At 39.5% G+C, this 15,441-nt stretch overlaps 1 protein-coding gene across 2 annotated transcripts in view; it reads left to right on the top strand.

The window, feature by feature from the left end:
- Positions 1-6,824: 6,824 nt before the first annotated feature.
- The window catches only part of CA2 (carbonic anhydrase 2), a 15,226-nt gene continuing 6,609 nt past the window's right edge, over positions 6,825-15,441 (top strand). The window contains exons 1-3 of one of the 2 annotated variants that reach the window (XM_007117498.4): positions 6,825-7,296; positions 8,408-8,605; positions 15,199-15,317. In XM_007117498.4, the coding sequence (XP_007117560.1) occupies positions 7,263-7,296; positions 8,408-8,605; positions 15,199-15,317 (351 nt within the window). In that variant the 5' untranslated portion in view covers positions 6,825-7,262. Of the gene's footprint in view, positions 7,297-8,407; positions 8,606-15,198; positions 15,318-15,441 lie in introns of those variants that run through there. The other variant, XM_028500667.1, reaches the window with a different exon arrangement.

The following is a 15,441-nucleotide window of genomic DNA, read 5'->3' as shown; positions in this document are numbered from 1 at the left end:
AAGATGGCGAGTGGGGAGGGGGAGGAGGAGGGAGAGGAAGGGAAAGAGAGACAGAGGCACTCAGAAATATGGAGAAAATTTGTGTGGAATAACTTTGAAAATGTTGTGGCTTGTAAAACAAAGAAAATTTTTGTAAAGTGGTAAAACAAATGCACATAAGTAGTATGAAGCAAAGAAGTATAACGGAAATGCTATGGAGTTTTAACATCAGGAGCAATACTTTTAGGTTATGGGCTACTTCTCTTTTATCCCCAAATCCTCATTTAGCCATCCAAAACTTTCAAGATGTCTTTTTTTTTTTCAAGATATCTTTTCTTGCATAAAATAAACTTACTTTCTATTTAGGATTAACTTGGATAAGTACAAAATGAGCAAACTACAGAATTATAAAATGTAACCATCTCTGTTTCCTGTGGCCTATCCATATATATTTTAAGATTATAAAAGTGCTGGTTTCCCATTTGTATACTCTTAAGACAGTTTCCGGAAAACCAAATTTATCTGGATCTAAGCCTTCCATGGGCTATTCTGGCATGAGCAATGCTCTAGAAGCATAAAGTAATTTACTTTACTCCTGTTCTTAAAATGATGGCTAAAGGTTAAGGTTCTCACTGGGGGAAAAGACATAACTACATGGAGACACTTGAGGGCACCCTAACCAACAGCCTAAAACAACAACAACAACTCATTAAAAGTATATAGTCAAATTTAAAATTTGGGGTGGGAAAGTATGTTTTGCCTCTAGTTTATGACACCAGGGAATCCTGACTCCTGCCCTTGATAAGGGGGAAAAAACTGCTTGTCATGCCTATAATTCCCCTTGCATGGAAAAGTTAAATTGTTCTTGTTACTAAAAGGAAGTCAAAAATTCCCCATTCAAGGTGGTGATTTATAAGCAAATGAGAAGTTTAATCATGTGATAAAGTTACTACTAACATAACCAACTCTCATGATTTGGTAGAAAAGCCATTATTGAAGATATGCTGAAGCAAAGTGAATAAACAATCATTGTAAGGTGCAGACGTGAGATTTTATGCTTTTCTATCCAATCCAACTAACAAAGATTAGTGAGAGCATACTGTGGGCAAAGCACTCTCCTAGGGCTCGTGTTGCTGGATACATACATAACTTTTACAAAAGCTTTACCATACAGATACTCTTAAGGCAGGGTTTCATGGTCATGGTGCTATTAACATTTTGGACTTAGTAATTCTTTGTTACAGGGGGCATTATAAGGTGTTTAGCAGCATTCCTGGATGCCAGTAGCACACTACCCCCCCCAACAGTTGTGACAAGCAAAATGTCTCCAGACACTGTCAGTTTTGCCCCCAGGTGAGAACCAATGCTCTAAGAAGAGGTGGACTTTTATTAAATTGAACACTTCATGGTGCCACGTGTGGTAGCTGCCATGGAACATAAAATATTTTAAATGTATAATTTTCATTTTTAGTGTAATTGTCTCACTTAATATTCTCATTCCAGTTCTAGTTGATTGAAACAATGTTTGAATTCACCAACTACTCTTAAAAATTAAATAGATTTAATTACTACAGAAAAGTTGAAATGTTACTAGTTTCCATGAAAGAAAAAGACACATTTAGGAACTAACTTTTTAAACGTCTGAAAAGCAGTTTATTAAGGGAAGTTGAACTCATCTGTTTATTAGATGTATACTTGGTGCCAGCTCCTGACACTTTAGGGATTGGTAGGAAACCTGAAAAATGACAAGTATGTCGATATAACTTTGTTTTACAGAATAGTAATGCATGCATAATCCGAATGCACCGTTACTATATCACCTTGAGGCCACACAGCAGATGGCTAAGTACTCAAACTCTAGAGTGGGACAACCTGGGGCAAACTGACCTACATCTATGCCTCAGGGCTGTGTAAAACCTTCAGAATCATGCCTGCAGCATAATCAGATTTCCAAAAATGTTATTTTTTTAATAAGAGTAGGGACTCCAAACATATTCCTTAAGTAAATGTGAGCTTTTTCATCCAAGTTAGAGAAACAGAAAAGCCAATTCATGATTTTACAATGGGAAGTGCTATAATAATAATTATACCATTTATTCAATAAAGAAAATGTTCCAGAACCATATCTGCTATCTTCCAGATGTTAGTTCTCATCATAATGCTTCAGACCTAGAATTTCCCCCTAATTAACAAATAAAGTAAGTAAATTTCAGAAGGATCGTGTAGCTCACTCAAGGTGATGGTAACACAGCACGTGAGTGTTAGAGCCAGAATCTGGACTCAGGTCCATCTTCTCAGAAAGTTCATTCCCACTGCACAGTTCTATGCCTCTCTGCTACTCTAACAAGAATCCTAACGGAGCGGCTAACAACATCAGGCATCATGCTATCTTACGTGACTAAATCACACGAATTAGCCCATCTAACACTCACAACAACCCTAGGTACTCTTATTACATTTGGATGTAGAAACTGAGGCTTGAGGAAGTGAAATAAATCATCCAAGGCTGAGTAGAGGGTAAGTCATACAAGCTGAATCCAAACTCAGGAAACTTGTGCTCTTGGCCACGAAGTGATACTGCTTCCCATCCTACGGTAGAAGAATGTCAAGAGACTCAGAGGCTAAGAAGGAGGCCAGAACCAGGATTTAAATGGCTTGATGGGTCAGGAAAAGGAGTTTGAATCTTTTTGTGAAAAGTCACCGTCAGACGGTCAGAGGCAAGGGAGTGAGGGAACAGCAAGTGCATTCTGGGAACCTCTACCAATTTCCTCATCCATAAAATAAATAATCAGACTAGATAATCTCTAAACTCCTTTTAGTTCTGAAGCACACTATATTATTGCAGTTTGTATCATTTCCTTCCTTCCAACCTCCTGGTGGCTTCCCTGTGCAATTAGTATAAAATCCTTCCCGGGGAGCAGGGTCTGAAAGGCTCTGAAAGTAGCTGCCCCTGCCTGCCTCTGACTTCACCTCCTGGTCTTCTTTTCCTCTATCACAATGCTCCCATCACAAGTTTTTCTGTTCTAGAAATGTCCTTGATCAGGGCCTTTACATTTTACTTTTTCCTCTGCTTCAAATGTCCTTCCCCAGATCTTTCCTTAATGGTTCCAGAAATGCCACTGCCTTCAATAGCTCTACCACAACCACTGCACCTACAATAACATCCACCCCGTTATTCATTACCTCACTGGAAATTCACTTTTCTTGTTGCTTATTCATTTATTGTATTCTACCCCCATCCATCCCATGTAAGCTCCACGAAGGCAGGGACTCTGTGGATCTGGTGCATGGCTGCAGCTCGTGTGCTGCAGCCTGGCACGTAACAGTACTTGACAGATTTATTGAATGAATGAATGGATAGATGACTACAGTTTTTACACCCCACATAGCACCTAAAAAATAGTAAACACATAACAGGAGTTCAAAAAACATATAATAGTAGTAATGATAACTAGGATTTATCAAGTTCTAAATATTGGCACTGTGCTAAATCTTTTATACAAATTATGTACATTAGTCGTTGCCTACCCTAGCAGGTGGGTAATTTTATTATCCTAGTTTTTCAAATGAGGAAATTGAATCGTTGCAAGACCAAGCAATTTGCCCAAGGTCAGAGTGCTAGGAAATTAGCCCAGATTCAAAACCAAGTCTAATTTCAGCACAATGTTATTTGTTAACCGACTGGCTTCTGTACAGAGCAACTGCTATTGCCTCCATTTGGATTAGTGACTTCATAATTTCAAAGAGCATTACTTGGGTAGTTACTAGTTGTGTCCTGGGGCTCATGCCAGATAAAAGTGATAGATACCTAGGATTTGGAGGTGAATAATGTGATGCAGTTCCCAGCCTCAGGTGGCTCAGTTTAGTAAGAAAAACAAATATGCAAGTGTGCTAGAATGGACTTCTCCATAACCCAAACGCTCCTCCCTCCCCCCCAAAAAAGCAGCATACTGCGGAAAGCTCATTCTTCTTGTTTCCCTGAACCTTGCCCAGGTATTTAATTTTGCATTCATTACATTATATTCTAACGGTTTAGCACTGTCTGGGGTGAACTGAATAGCCACCATTTACTGAGTGCCTTGATGTGGCAGGTGATTTATACATAGTCTCTAATTGAATCCTTACAATAACTCTGAGGAGGGTGTCATTATTCCTACTTCACAAATGAGCAGCCAGCAGCTTCTTGGGGTGGTGGATTACAACTTGACACTATCATAATAGTGTCTGATTAGAATGTGGTATCGAAAATACTTGGATGGATGAATATGTGTGCAAAGACCTACAGGAGCCCCAAGAAGGGATTGGCTCTTAGCCTCCATAGATATTTACCTGAAAACTATGATTGTAACAAACATGAGACTAGTTAACTTTTTATTATCTTATTAGTTCTGTAGTTAAATGTTTAATAAACTATGAATATTTCACTTTGTAAAATATATTAACAATATCTTTACTTTGAGGGGGAAAAGCAAATACTTTTCCATTTTATTTTATATTTTTAGCAAGATTAATATGTTAGAAGCCTTTTTATTATGATAATTAGAGCATGGACTTCAAGATTTTTATATTCTATTTCCCTGATCTATAGCATGCCATTTCTTCCTCCTGGGGCAGGAAAAAAGTGTCTTTCTTCAGGTACTGTACAGTTTCTTTATTTAGAATTATTCTTAAATGAACAAGTCTCTCCCTCTAGTAGAAACATGGGGACAGGATAATTAATATTTTTTATATTTAAAAATCCAATCTTAGAATAGTCTTTTGAACATAACTGAATCATGACTGCCTGCTAAGAATGCCCTCAGTAAAATAAAGTTACATTCTGAATGTATCTACATGAAGGCACAAAGCCATCTCCATCACTGAAAAAAAAGGACAGAAAAAAGTATTGACAATCACTGTAATAAAAAAAGTTAATAAAAAATGTGGATCTCTGTTGAATATCCAAAGGTGAGATATATTTCTGCCCTTCAGTGAGCATGTGACATTCTCCCCAAGCGCAGCTCTGTGGGGAGGGCCTGCTCCACTGAAAATGAGTTCATTTTCCAGAAGTGAGAGAGAAGGGGGAAACTCACTTGAATAATAAGAATCTATTTTCTGAACTTCAGTTTGGTGGTGTTTTAAGTTTTAGAGATATTTAATAATCAAAATATACTCTTATTATTTCCAGGTTAGTAAAGCCACAATCCAGCTCCACAAAAAATGAGAGAGACACAAGGATTCCAGCAGATCTGAAAGACTAGCTACCTTCACAGAATCTTTAGAACCCACTTTACATTCATAGACTTAGTATTCAACTCTTAGCACTTACCAACTTTACATCCCCAGGGCCTAGTGAAGAGTCTGGTAGAAACTGCAAGGCCCTCTCCTTTTGAATTAAGTAAATATTTCAAAATTATGCAAAGAATCAAAATTATTTTACTGGGCTCCACAAGAGACTAGGCAGCTACAGAGGCATAAATAAAAGGCTCTTTGTAACTACAAACTACATTTTCTGATGTTACTAGAAATCAAAAATAGCTCATTGCCTAAGAATTCATGGTGACATCAACCAGACGACCCCAGCACAAAGAGGTATACACTTTTCTGGAGTCTTAGGACAAAAACAAGTAAATCTAAATATGAACCATATTTGTTTGTGTGGAATTGACTGAAATAAATAGTAAATAATGATTTTGAGATCAACATTACAAAAATTTACACTAACATTATAATTTATCCTTTTATTTATCTATAAGAGTAATATGATGTTAAGGCTGATAGAATTGTGTAAAACTGTGTCCTGCTGCCCCAATTTTAACTCTAATACTATGCTCTCAAAGATCACAGAGATCCACAGGACAGAAAATCCTTCTCCACTTTTTGTGGCAAAGTCCCTTGAGGGAAATGAATTCTGTCCCCACCTCAAAACAGTCCTGACTTACCCATTAGGTACAGGAAAAACAGTGACTCAGGCTCACAACACTTTTAGATACCCATGAAAATATTTTATTTTAAAATCAGAAGAAAAAAATTGAACATTTAGATCAAAGAAAATATTTAAATATATAATATTAAGGTATTAATCTTTATATCAATACAGCCATAAATACCTGTGTGTGTGAGCTTGTGCGTGTGTGTATGTTTATGAAGAAGGGACCCATAAAGGCAAACTGCGTAGGGCCCAGGAAAGCTATAATGCTGCCTTGTCTCAAAAATATCTTGTCTTAAATTTCTTTCAATTGGTTTTTAGGTATGCCAGCTGCCAAGTGTCCTTTGTCAGCCAAGGAAATTCTCATCTTTTTGCAAGAAATTCTTTCTTTTACCCAATTCCTGTTAGAAAAGTGATTCTTTAGAAGTTTTGATTGCTTTAAATCAATATGTACTCAACTAGGAAGTCTCTCCCGCAAAGTTAATTTTTTAAAGAGAAAAAAGAAGATAGGAGGAGATGAGCGCTTTATATGAGACCTTGACAGCTCTCAAGGAAATGCATTCTCCCTTGCTCGCCTCAGTTTGGACTTACGCAAGAGACTCTCTCCTCTTTCTTGATTTATTCCACGGCCTTCCAGCAGGGGGAGCGTGGTTCTCAGCCCTAAGCGGCTCGCTCCCCAGCGCCTCAAGGGACCGTATCCCTATTTGCCCCAAGGTCATAGCTCCTAACCGAGCTTGCCGGCCCAGGGCAGGGGATACCGGTCAGCAACCCTCCGGGCTGGAGACCTCGGCGCGGGTGGGGCCGATGGGGCGGGGCGGGAGGGCTCCGAGGCCAAGGATGCGATCACAAAGGGGACACGGGATGAGAGGCACCGGGCCCGGGTCCCGAGCTGTCAGCGCTGCCGCCAGCCTCAGCGCCCCGGAGGGGGATGGGGTGCACGTAGACGCTCCGCAGCCCAGTCCAACCCAGGAGCCCAGGAGCAGCTGCCGCCGCCGCCGCCACGCGCGCGGAGAGCTCGGAGCCTCGTGGCTGCCCAGGGACTGGGGACCCGGGCCGCGGGCCGAGGGAGCCGGGCGTTGGGAGAGGAGCTCTTGAACCTGGCCGAGCGCCCGCCGGGAGGGCGTTCTCCCCGCCCCCGGAGCCTCTCCAGCCCGGCCCGCCCCGAGCGCGGGGAGATCACCTCCGCCTGTCACCTCCTCCCCGCGTCGCCCAGGTCCACCCGGGGCCCCCTCCCCCGGGCCGCCCCCAAGCACGAAGTTGGCGGGAGCCTTATAAAAGCCGGCGACGGCGTGACCCGCGGACACACGTTGCAGGCGCCAGAGCAGCCGCCGCTTAGATCCCCGCCAACTCCTCTGCCCGGACCTACGGCGCGACCATGTCCCATCACTGGGGATACGGCAAGCACAACGGTGAGTGCGGGCGGCGGGCGGCGCGGCGCTGCGCCCGGGGCCCCGGTACCCGCAGCGCCCGCATCTACTGTTTACCGCTGCCGTCCGGAGCACCCGAGGCTCAGGTGCGCTTCCGGCGCCCGCCCCTCCCGCCGCTCCCAAGCGCGGGATGTCCCCAGCACAGAGCCTGAGACCACTGTCGAGGAATCCATGCGTCCCGCTGCGGCGCGCAGGGCCCGGGGAAAGGGGTGCGCAGCCGCAGCCGCGGGACCCACGGACAACCACTCCAGGGTCACGAGCCGGAGACCATCCTATCCCGACCCAGGAATAAACTAGGAAGGGTTGTAAGGAAACATTTTAGTTGTTGATCGCAAAGAAATTAGGGAACCCCCTTCACCCCTCCCCAACTTCATCCTCAGCACCACCTGTGGCTAAGACTCTCAACACGAACTGTTCCGGGGCATTTTCTTGGGCTGGTCTGAATCCTCTGCCCTGATTTCTGAGTTTACCCTTCATCTCTCGATTTCTTACGTTAGGAGGTCACCAGGAACCCGGCTTTATCAGGGCCGCAGATCTGGGTTCTCCCGGGCCAGCAAACGCAAGGGAAAGATGTGTCTGGCGCATCTTTGAACATCTTTAGGGGTTTGGGGATCCCCAGGTCATGGGGATCCTGACCATTAAAGGAGGGGTGCCCAGGCCTGAGCAGTTGACTCCGTCCTTACATCTAGTCCGAGGACTAGAGGAAGGAATTCCAATCTGCTGGAGTGTGTTAAGTGAGCTTGCATATCCCAAATCCTAATCACAAACCCAGTGTCAGTTGCTCAATTTCAGTAAAAGGAGCATAAAAATGGCTAATATTTATATGGTGCTCACTACTTGTTCTAAAAGCTTTACATGTATTGATTCTAATTCTCACACCAACCTCTATAAGCTAGATGCTATTATTACCCCCTAATACAAATGAGGAAACTAAGGCACAGATTAAATATTTTCCCAAAGGTTATTCAGCTGTTCGGTTGTACCACCAAAATTGGAGCTGAGCAGTTTGGCTCCAGAGTCATTGCCCTTTTCTAGGGGTCCGCATGTGCCCTTCCCCACACTGGAGGGTTCACACGTCTGTTCTCAAACCCAGGACCCGAGCAATGGCATAAGGACTTCCCCATCGCCAAGGGAGAGCGCCAGTCCCCTGTTGACATCCACACCCAGGCAGCCGTTCATGACCCTACCCTGAAGCCTCTGTCTCTTCGCTATGAGCAAGCAACTTCCCGGAGAATTATCAACAACGGTCACTCTTTCAACGTGGAGTTCGATGACTCCCAGGACAAAGCAGGTCAGTGTTTAAAAAATAACTTGTGCATTTCAGCCAGTAGCTGTTTTCCCAGCTGAACAGGAACAGCGGCAGGACCCCTGTAATACTACACTCTGATAATCTTCATTAGGTTGCAGTCTCTGAGGAGTAGGCTAATTACTTTGACGTGGCAGCGGCTGTCTCTCCCTGTAATATTCCTGGCTTCTATGTAGGGCATTGAATAACTGTGATATTCCTGGGAAAAGTCACAAAAGGCAAGGTCCCCTGGCAACAGAGATCAGCAAAGATGAGATTTGCAACAATTGAACTTTTAAGACTCTTTCTAAAATATTTGTTCCCCAGAATTGATGCCTATCCAATAAAAAGCACATCCTAGGGTGGTCTTCAAGGCAGCAGTGAGAAGAGTGATGAAAACCTAATACTTTAAAATCCTGAAATTCTTGGAAACATTGTATTTACAAATATTTTCTCAGCATTGGGCTAGTGTGATAAAGGTGGCCGTGTATCTTGGTATCCACCCAGAAATTCACTCCACAAAGGAAAATGTTTTAGAGTTGGTTGGACATACCTGGTCCATTACTGACAAAACCAATTACCATAATTTATTTGTAGTAAAGATGTTTACAGAACGACCTTTGAATTGTTCTTTTTTTCTTGCTTAGAAATAGGAGAACAATCCCCTTCATTTCCTTGCCAGTGTCCTATTTTCCTGAGTGCTTTCCTCTGAAGGGCACTGAGTGAATGGAGCTACAAACACATTATGTGTGGTGGTGTGGGAGTCTGCGGGGGGCAGGGAGCATTGGGGCAAAATGAGGGAAGATAGAGACAACATTCAATAATGCTGTCAGAATGTTGGAGTAATGACCTATAGTACTCACATGGTATATAAATGTAATTATAGTCATTATAATAGAGTTGACTATTCTCTTTCAGTAGCTATCCAATGTATTCAGTACAGTTTTGAAAAAATTCTTCCTTCCTCCCCTCTTGGGAGTGAAAGTAATTTAACCTAAGTTTTTGTTTTCTTAACTGTAAAATTGGAGTAACAGTTGTATCTATTACAGAGGAAGGATTGAATGGGACAGACATATAAAGCCTAGTGCCTGGCACCTAACAATTCCTGAGTAAATGACCATTGCTCTTGTCGGGTCTACACACCATTTGACTGCCTTTATTAGGCAATTGCTGTAGCTATTGCACCTCTGATAAGTTTTTTGAATTAAGTTTTTAATTAGCTTTAAAATTACTTCCCATCATTTGATGGTATTTTAAAATCTTACTTTTATATTATCCCAAACATGCCATTTATTATATTAAACTATGTACTGATTTTATATATGACATTATTACATAGTAATATGTCTTACCATGAATATGTCAAGTTCTGATGGATTTCTACATAAGCAGGAACTGATGAGAGCTAGCCATCTTTGTCTAACTACTTCTGGTGAATAACACATACATTACTAAAGCAACTGGCCATGTTTAGATTGTGAAACATGAAAATCAAGTGGTTCAGATAGAGGCTCAAACCCATGTCTTTAGAGACAGAGGTATTTTTCACCTAGTTTTTATGCAAAAAAAAAAAATTCTTACGAACGCCACTTATATGTAAGACAAGCTAGGCATCTTGAGGGCAGGATGGAGTCCTGGTCCCTCTCCTGCATCCCCAGAGGCCATGATGGGGATACCTCAAGTAGAAAGACATAGAAATAATAGATGCTGACAGTCACTTTGATAAGTGCAACAAGGAAGTATTCCAAGGAAATATGGAAAGCAGGTTTGGAGTTGGCCTGAGCAAGTCAGAAAAGACTTTTCAGGGTGAATAAAGTTTATGGTTGAAGGATGAGGCTTGAAGGAGTTCAGTGGCTTGGAGGAGACTCCAGGCAAAAGGAAGTAGGAAACATGGGGGACTCGAGAGAGCCAGGCAAGAGGTACAGTAAAAACAAGAGGAGTGAATGTTAGAAAGACTTGTTCTCCTTTAAATATGAAAGACTCCTTTGTACTTTTGCCCATACCTCTTCAACATTTGCAGTTGTTTTGATTAAACAAGGAAGAATTTTTTTTTCTAGAATACAGAATATATTAAATGTTGATGTTAAGGGAAAACACATCTACATGATAGAAAAAAGAAAACAAAGTGAAACCAATCATACCATGCAGAGAAACACCCTTTAGACTTTTTTTTTTAAGATCCTAGGCTCTCAAGTTAGAACAAATGATAGAGATACTCTAGTCAAACCCACTTAAAATAAACATGAAGAAACAGAACGCTGAAGAGTTTAAGTTACTTGCTAATCATCTCCTTCCTAGTTTGTTGGAATGAGACTAAATGGCAACCACTTAAAAATAGAAATTGAATAGGAATCTTTGAAGGACCATCATAGTTAATATTTAGTGTGTTTGTACTTGTACCATGTTTTTAAAAATTGATATACTTTTCTGTTCATGTAAGTCAAAAAATAATTTTTCATTTTGGTCACTCAGTTTTTTAAAATGGACAGTTTATCATCTCTTTTTGTTAGGAATTATTTTCATGGTGTTAACATTTTTAGATATCCTTTATATTCTGTAGTTAAATGCTTCAGTTCGTTTACTTCCCCCCTCCACCCCCAGTGAGATTTCAGTCTTCTAGAACTTCTCATAGACTCAGATTTTCAGATGTATCCTAAATGTTATCTTATACCCAAACTTAAATACTTAGGTATAAGGAACTGAACTGGTAGAATTTATTGCTATGTTTAAGCTTGAGAGAAATCTTTTAAAATGTGGAGTTAATAGGCTTTAACTAGAAGGTTGGGTTAAAGCTCTATCAATCTTCTAAATTCCTTTAAAAATAAACCACCTTAAATTAATGAAAAATTGTTAATCCTGTTAGGTTTTTTTTTAATTATTAAAAAATAAATCTTCCTGCTTGAGATCTTTTATTACATGCTTCATCTGGGATAAAAGAATAGTAGTCAAATTGTTAACTCCTGCTAACTTATTAACTTTTATTAATGAGTTTAAAACTCTCCTGCTTTATAACAAAGTTAGAGGCAAATATCATTGAAAAACCAATGCTCGAATTATTGGGCCAACCCATATACAACTCTCATATCATTTCTGCTTTTAGAAATTGGAATATTTTTATCTGTTTTTATTATTTCAAGAAAGAGAAGGAAGGAAGCTGAGTTAACCTGTGCTGATTTCAAGCAGATCATTGTTTGTAGGATATAATGGATCGTCATACAAGAGTCCTGCTTGATTTTCAGGGACTTGCTTTTGAAGCTTTAACATTTTCCTTTTACAAACAATTATAAGTTAAAAGGAAACAGAACAACAAAAAATGGAAGGGCTTGTCCTGCATACTGCTAATGGTGTGAGCAGAGCCCTAAGCTTCTATAAAACTGACAAAAGCATTCTAGACACTGTATTTAATTATGTTCATGTCAAAGAGTTACTTTTTTTCTCTCGTACAATTGCCATAAACCTGAAACTGAAAATTTCTGTTCTCTTGAATCTTAATTGTACTTACACTAGTGAAAGTGACAGCTAAACATTTCACTACATAAAAAGAAATGGAATGTGGGTGTCTATTTCTCAGATTTGTCTACACTGACATTTGGTTTTTTAACCTTAGTAGGTAGCCCTAGATTATTGACCACTGCCGAAAAACCAAAACCAATTTAATAAATTTCAAATTATTCATAGAAAAAATTATTCACCTGCTAGAAATGTGTTTTTAGTAGACTTATTCATTTACTTCATTAATAGGAAATCCCTTAAATTTTAGTTTTAAACTAAGGATTATTGGGAATAGTTTATTTATATTTTGGATTTAAGAGAGATTATGGACATTCACTAAGGTCTTTAGTTTGTTATTTGGATTCATCTTATATTAAGTAATAATAAAGTGATTAAGAAGGAAAAAAATTTTTAACATTAAATTTTTAATTTGTATAAGTATCTAATTTATTTCAATATTACTGGAATGAATCTCTTACTTTTCACAAGTAATGTATAATTTACATAAGTAATATGTATAGGAAGACAGATTATAATATTACATTTAGTGCTTATTTTGTGTTTTATATATAGTATGTATAACTGATGGAAGATCATAAAAGTTAAAATCTTCTGGGGCTCTTTATTTTGAGATTTGGATTTAAATTAAGTTTGGAGGAGTCTTGAACAAGACATTGAGTCTTTGAGTAGAAAACCCCATTTATGGTTTATCACTTCTGGAAAACATTTCTGTGGTACGAGGTGATTGACTCTTCAGAGCCCCACTAACAGATTTTACAGAGAAAAAAAAATTTTTTTTTAAGAATATCAGCAATTTCTGGGCTTCCCAGGTGGCGCAGTTGGTTGAGTGTCCGCCTGCCGATGCAGGGGACAGGGGTTCGTGCCCCGGTCTGGGAAGATCCCACATGCCGCGGAGCGGCTGGGCCCGTGAGCCATGGCCGCTGAGCCTGAGCGTCCGGAGCCTGTGCTCCGCAACGTGTATGCTCCCTTTATTAGAGTTTATGGCAATTTATTGGTATAACAATGTTTTGAGGGATTTCATTGACTAAACTCCATGCTAAGAATTTGCTGAGCAATGACCAATTAGTTGAAGAAGACCAGAAATGCTGCTTTTGTAGCAATTAAACTTCAAGAATTTAATACCTTTCCTAATTACAGTGGGCTTCTAATCTACATAGCAACATAGTTTTATTTTAACAGGAGTTCAAACAGGTATCTGGGAATAATAGATTAGCCCTGAAAGTGTTTAATCTTTGAACTTAGAGTGTTTCTTTTTTTTTTTTTTTAGTATTAGAAAGCCCTATTTAATAAAAGCTCATATACTCTTGCCTAATTCTAAATCTTTTCTGAAATAAGATCAGTTATCTCAGATGCTTACTACGGTTTTATTTAACTAATTTTGCCACTTGGTAGAATTAATGATGTTACAAATGGTTTTTATGATCAGCCAGTTAGTTAGTTTTAAAAAGTTATTATAAAGGAATTAATTTTGGTATCAGTTTCCCTTATAAACATGTATTTTGTTTTAAGGGTATATATAATTATGAAAAATGGGAATTCCTTCATTTTGGAAAAAGTCTATTTTGGGGATATAAGGATAATTCTTTCCTTATCAGATTTAGAAAAACACTTTTACAATAAAAGTTGTTTTTAAGTTTCAAGAGATGTGATATTATCAGAATACATCCAAATTCATGTTTCTTAATAGATCTGTAATGTAATACCATTTATAATTTGTTCTCTCTTTCTTTTTTTTTTTTTAATTCTTTTCTTCTCCTGGCCTATTGTAAGGCAGATCTGGCAGCCAGAGGTTGTATCAGGAGCCATAGAAAGGCCCAACTGCCTAAATATCTTCCAGCCAGCTTTATCTTTTCTTTGAATAGATGAATGGGTATTGCTACCATCTAAGCATATTTAGGTGAAGTTGAGCGAACAAACTTTTTTGTACAGACTTTGTCCCTTGGTTTTACAAAGCCAAAATTAGTTTGGGCTCATTACTCTGTGGAATTATAAACCAAAGCTAATAAAATATACTTATAGCAAAAGGTGTTCTAATCCCAGTTCTAGAGAAATAAAATTGAAGTAGTAGAACTAAACTAATTTTAAAAGCTTTTGTCAGTTAAGTCCCATTAATACATATAAATTAGGTAAAAGGCTTTTTTAGAGGGAATGGGGGAAACAGTGATTTCTTACTATTTTAATCCTCTCTTAAGACACAGCTCATTAATTATCTACAGATACACCGTAGTCTAAGAATGTGATTTCTACTATGGATTTAAGTATAAGAAAGTTACATTGATACCAGAACAGTAGAATCATGGGATGGTTATTAAAGTTAGAATTTCAAGGAAGCATTATGCACTGCATCTCACAGATGATCAGTCAGTTCTTAGTGAAGTAGGAAATAATTGGAGGTATCCATTCTACAGATGAGCAAATTAAGGTCAGAAAGTCAAATAGAACATTTTAAGGGTATAAAGCTAATTAGTAGCAGCGACAATCTGCTGTGTAAGGAAAATTGTAAGCCTGTGTAAGGAAAATTGATTTTATGCTGTTAAGCTCAAGGGAATGCCTATTGTTTCACAAATTCTGGTAAGAACTGGTATCAGAGGTTAGCAAGGCCGGCTGAAGGTTAGTCACTGGGCCGTGGCAGAGGAGAAATTCCTCAGCTTGCAGGTGTGCAGCAGGCCAGCACTGGCCAGCAGCTGTGGGCACTTCCTCACCGATTCACAGAGGACTTCATAGTGCCCCTGAAAATTTCCTCTCTCTGAACCTGAACCTGAACCTATGAGGAGGTCCAAAACAAACCTGGAAGAGAAGTGCCACTGTGCTCAGAAAACAGATGGGAAAAGCATCCATCCTTCAGTCAATACAAGTGAGGGAAAAAAAAACAGTTGAGATGATCCTCTTCAGCTCTGTAGACTAAACCTGAGTATAGATTTAATTTTCAGCGTGAAAATGTTGGTTCAGGCATAAATTTAGTACTGTAAAATGGGATTAAAGATTGTAATATTCAGTAGTGTGTGTTTCACGTGCATATGTCTGAGTGTGTAATGTAAATGTGTGTGTGTGTGTGTGTGTGTGTGTGTATATATTTTTAATTTTAGTGCTGGAAGGAGGACCCCTCACTGGCACCTACAGATTGATTCAGTTTCACTTTCACTGGGGTTCATCTGATGAGCAAGGTTCTGAGCATACTGTGGATAAAAAGAAATATGCTGCAGAGGTAAGATACACTATTTTTCTTTCAAAAGCTTAATTTTGTAAACTCAAACCACCTCTTTTACAAAGGACCTTCACATTTGCTTTTTTTTTTTTTTTTTTTTTGCGGTACGCGGGCCTCTCACTGT

The sequence above is a fragment of the Physeter macrocephalus genome, chromosome 15 (genome assembly GCF_002837175.3).
Source record: "Physeter macrocephalus isolate SW-GA chromosome 15, ASM283717v5, whole genome shotgun sequence".
Classification (NCBI taxonomy): Eukaryota; Metazoa; Chordata; class Mammalia; order Artiodactyla; family Physeteridae; genus Physeter; species Physeter macrocephalus.
This window is presented reverse-complemented; position numbering and strand designations above follow the sequence as displayed.